This window comes from Pan paniscus, chromosome 7 (genome assembly GCF_029289425.2).
Source record: "Pan paniscus chromosome 7, NHGRI_mPanPan1-v2.0_pri, whole genome shotgun sequence".
NCBI lineage: Eukaryota > Metazoa > Chordata > Mammalia > Primates > Hominidae > Pan > Pan paniscus.
Genome location: NC_073256.2, coordinates 30,398,655 through 30,403,660, shown reverse-complemented (window position 1 = coordinate 30,403,660; position 5,006 = coordinate 30,398,655). Strand labels below are relative to the sequence as shown.

Sequence of the window (5,006 nt, the reverse complement as noted above, 5' to 3'; positions counted from 1 at the left end):
TGCCCTTCAGCCGTGTAAGACGTCGATACGATGTGGCACTTGTTCCCCGTTTGTTCAGATGAATTCATGTGGTATGCGTAAAATACCAGAAAACATAAATAAGTAAAGAGGGGCTGGAGCTAAAGCCAAAAGGTAGAACAGGAAAGACCATCACCTGCTAGTGTGGTAGAGAGGAAGGTAACTTCTCTCTATGAATTTGTGTTTGGAAGTTGCCTAAAGAAATGGCCAGAGTAGCGATTCAAGTTGTCACAGGAAGCATCCCTTATCCCTGACTTCAAACAGACCTGCCAAAGGGTGGCGCAAGCCATGCCCTGTGTCTTCGATCATTCTGTCCGTCAAGGGAGATAGAATCACCGTGTCTTCTACCGGAGTGAATCGTGAGAGACCTAAGTCCAGTCTCCAGAATCAGTTGCTTGTTTGGGGTTGAAAGCTCAACTTCCCATACCTAGGCCACGGGCCCTGTGGCAGGTGCGGTTTACTCTTGGACTAGGTAGTCATGGCAGAGGAACACACAGTATCCGAGGATGCACACAGCACATTGTGTTCTACAGATTTGACCGACTGGTGGTGAGGTCTCCTCATGACCACACCGGCAGGGAGTTAGCAGGTGGCTTCCTGTGGGTGTGTGAATATCCAATGTGCTTAACCATCGACATGTGTGTGTTTGTGTGTGTTTCAGGTGACCCAACAGTCAACCCCTGAAAAAGGCGGTCACAAAACCCCCAGGCGACGAAGATGATGGCACGTCGGGACCCCAAATCTTGGGCCAAGAGACTGGTGAGAGCCCAGACCCTCCAGAAGCAGCGGAGGGCCCCAGTTGGGCCAAGGGCTCCCCCGCCCGATGAAGAAGATCCCAGGGTAAGTCTAGCCCTGGATCTCTTGGGTATCGGGGTGGGGGTGGGGACGGGGGGAGGGGGTGTCACACGGTCCTCAGAGACTGGGTTGGATTCCAAAGAGCTCTGTCACCACCACCCAGGTTGCTTTTCCCATCCAAGGTGGGCGTGGCTTGGGACCTCCTCCCCGGCCCGATAGGTCCCTTGAGAGACTCTTGGGGGCAACCTCCCTTTCTACTTAGAGTCCTGTGTAGCCACGTTTGGCTGTGTTGTTGACTTCGGGTTCACCGTCGTGCCCCTTGGAACCTTGAGTCCTTCCTTTCAGAGTTCCTCCGTCACGTGGGCTTTGGGAGGGAACATCGTATCCGAACTCTCCCAGCACTTAACGGCCCCCATGCCGGTGTCCCCTCTTTGGAATCCTTATTCAGCTCTGAATTCACAATCCGTCCCAATGTGGACGTGGGATCGCTGCCTGTGGCTTCAGCTCACTCACCGACATCACTTCCTTTCCACCCACAGCTCAAGTGCAAGAACTGCGGGGCCTTTGGCCACACGGCCAGAAGTACCAGGTGCCCCATGAAGTGCTGGAAGGCAGCCCTGGTTCCAGCGACCTTGGGGGAAAAGGAAGGGAAGGAAAACCTGAAACCATGGAAGCCCCAGGTTGAAGCCAACCCGGGGCCCTTGAACAAGGATAAGGGAGAGAAGGAAGAGAGACCAAGGTGAGCAGTGGGAGGGGTTTTCACCACTCTTAGGGTACTGCCTCCTAAGGACATGGTGTCTCTGCACCTGCACACCGTGTGCCTTTTCGTCTCCGGGCCAGGGAAGGAACGCTGCAGAGAAATAGGCCGGAGCTCCGTGTCCTCCGGGGTTCCACACCCAGGAGCTCCTTTGGCTCTGGGAGATTCAGGGACGGGGAGAGGCGGGGGCGCTTCGTGCACGTTCCCCACGACAGGGGGAAAAGCGATGGAATCCAAATCACAGTCCTTAGTTGGGAAGCCTAGAGGGCCACCTGGGGGACGGGAAGGTTGGCACGTGAGGGAAGGTGCAGAGGCGGAAAGGGCACCAGATGTCCATTTCTGTATCACAAAACACGGAACGGGGCTGGGCCCCACACAGGGTTCTCCCTGTCTCCTGGGGAAAACCAGGGGGCACGGCCTGACCTTTTTCTGTTCTGCAGGCAACAAGACCCGCAGAGGAAGGCTCTCCTCCACATATTTTCTGGGAAACCTCCAGAGAAGCCGCTGCCGAATCGAAATGGATCCACGGAATCTTCTGATTATCTGAGGGTGAGTGTCACCCCGGGCCCCTGGTCCTTTTCTCCTCTAGGTCACCCTGGTTGATTTCCTTTCAGCTTCCCGTCTGCGGGAGGAAATCGGGGAACCCCTCTTTCTTGCCTTCTTGGGGTCAGGGACTCCACGATCCTTCCAGGTCAATTTGATTCCAGGCCAAGGCATCTGAAGATGCCGTATTTCCTGTTGCTTTCTTTCTGTCCAATTATGGCAAGCCTGCCAACAACATGTTCCTAGCGGCATGAGGAAATTAGTCCCTCAGAGGCCCCAAACGTGGAGAAGGCTAAACCCAGGAACATGCATGTGTTCAGAGAAGACGTCCTGAGTACCCTCGAGCCACCAACCTGCCTTCGGAAGGGCATCAGTCCGTTCCACTGCATGGAAGGCTGAGTGGAGGCGCTTTGATCCAGTTAATGCCCAAGACGCGATCTTTTGAACAATGGTGTGCTTAGATCAGCTACACATAGCTCGAGAGCGCATCTTTCATGTGTCTTGTCCTGATCAGCACTCAGGTGGAGGGTCTGTCCCTACTTCCAAGGACCGCCTGTCGATACTGTACTAAGAATTTCATGGCGTGTGCACCTTGTCTTTGGATGTGCTTGATTTTCACGTTGGCTCCATGCGGAGGAACTTCTAACCTGTGTTGTTTCCTCTCTTTCAGGTTGCAAGCGGGCCAATGCCGGTCCACACAACCAGTAAGAGGCCGCGCCTGGGCCCTGTCCTCGCTGATCGCTCAGCTACCGAAACGTCTGACAGGGGCTCCGTCCTGGCTTCGCCGTCTCCCCTCAGAAAAGCCAGTCTGAGCTCCTCCTCAAGTCTTGGACCAAAGGAAAGACAGACAGGGGCTGCGGCCGACATCCCTCAGCCTGCAGTCAGGCAGCAGGGCCCCGAGCCTCTCCTCGTGGTGAAGCCGACACACAGCAGCCCTGAGGGTGGCTGCCGAGAAGTTCCCCAGGCTGCCTCCAAAACCCACGGCCTGCTCCAGGCCATCAGACCCCAGGCACAGGACAAACGTCCTGCGGTGACCTCACAGCCCTGCCCGCCAGCCGCCACACACAGCTTGGGCCTAGGCTCCAATCTCAGCTTCGGGCCAGGAGCCAAGAGACCTGCCCAGGCTCGGATTCAGGCTTGCCTGAACTTCCCCAAGAAACCGAGACTGGGTCCCTTCCAGATCCCCGAAAGTGCCATCCAGGGAGGTGAGCTGGGGGCCCCGGAGAATCTCCAACCTCCGCCAGCCGCAACCGAACTTGGACCAAGTACGTCGCCCCAGATGGGCAGGAGGACACCCGCCCAGGTGCCCAGCGTCGACCGGCAGCCTCCGCACAGCAGACCTTGCCTGCCTACTGCCCAGGCCTGCACCATGTCCCATCACCCAGCGGCCAGCCATGATGGGGCCCAGCCTCTCAGAGTGCTCTTCTGGAGACTGGAAAACGGACGCTGGAGCTCCAGCCTCCTGGCGGCCCCCTCATTTCACTCTCCTGAGAAGCCGGGAGCCTTCCTCGCTCAGAGCCCTCATGTGTCAGAGAAGTCTGAGGGTCCCCGTGTTCGTGTCCCACCGAGCGTCCTCTATGAGGACCTTCAGGTTTCCTCCTCCTCAGAGGACAGCGATTCTGACCTGGAGTGAGACTGCAGGTGGCAGGGGCTCCTTGGCCTCCAGCTCCCGTGACTTGGAGGGGACTGTGGGACTGAGGAGTGCAGAGCAGAGAGCAGACTCTGTGCGGTGACTCCGAAGCTCCCCGGCTGTGGCGCTTCTGTGGATGTGGGAGTCCAGGCCAGGCAGGGAGCAGATGCAGGGGCTCTGCCTCATTGAATTCTGGTGAGGGACGTTGTAGTTCGCGTGGTTCTCCGGAAACGCGCCAGGAAATGCTTCCGTGCCAGAGATTCGTTGCCTCAGAAACTGCGTGACGCGCAGGAGTCAGACTTCCGCTGGGACGTCAATAGGAAACTGGGGAATTACTGTGTATTTGCTCTCTAGATGACTGAATAAGGGAAAAGTTAGGGAACCCTGAGAGGTGCAGCCCTTCCGCTGTGCCCCGCCCTGAGAGCAGTGTTTCGGACGCTGGGAAGCGTGCTGTGCAGAGCGCTCTCGGGGTCTTTCCTCAGCCTCGAAAACTGGGCTGTGGAATGCCTTTGTACATGTGTGTGTTTAATTGGTTTTGAAGTGAATAAAATTCTCAAAAAGATGACATATTGTCTTTTGACTCTCATTCCGTGTTTGTGTTTAACTGATTTTCCGAGTGAAGGGGTGGCCTGCCCCTCCACACCTGTGGGTGTTTCTAGTCGGGTGGGATGAGAGACGGAGAGAAGAAATAAGACACAGAGACAAAGTATAGGGAGACAACAGTGGGTCCAGGGGACCGGCACTCAGCTCACCAAGGACCTGCACCGACACCGGCCTCTGAGTTCCCTCAGTTTTTATTGATTATGATTTTCATTATTTCAGCAAAAAGGAATGTAGTAGGAGAGCAGGGTGATAATAAGGAGAAGGTCAACAACAACAACAACAAAAAAAACACACGTGAGCCAAAGAATCTATATCATTACTAAGTTCAAGGGAAGGTACTATGCCCGGACGTGCACGTAGGCCAGATTTATGTTTCTCTCCACCCAAACATCTCAGCGGAGTAAAGAATAACAAGGCAGCATTACTGCCAACACGTCTCGCCTCCCGCCACAGGGCAGCTTTTCTCCGAGCTCAGAGTTGAACAAATGTATGATCGGGCTTTACACCGAGACATTCAGTTCCCAGGGGCAAGCAGGAGACAGTGGCCTTCCTGCATCTCAACTGCAAGAGGCTTTCCTCTTTGACTAATCCACCTCAGCACAGACCCATTACGGGTGTCAGGCTGGGGGACAGTCAGGTCTTTCCCATCCCACGAGGCCA

At 55.7% G+C, this 5,006-nt stretch overlaps 1 protein-coding gene across 1 annotated transcript; it reads left to right on the top strand.

Moving 5' to 3' along the window:
• Positions 1-735: 735 nt before the first annotated feature.
• LOC134730868 (protein FAM90A15-like) lies at positions 736-3,746 on the top strand. Its single transcript, XM_063606549.1, has 4 exons — positions 736-858; positions 1,353-1,552; positions 2,011-2,119; positions 2,784-3,746. The coding sequence occupies exons 1-4, from the start codon at positions 736-738 to the stop codon at positions 3,744-3,746; spliced, it is 1,395 nt and encodes a 464-aa protein (XP_063462619.1).
• Positions 3,747-5,006: the final 1,260 nt, after the last annotated feature.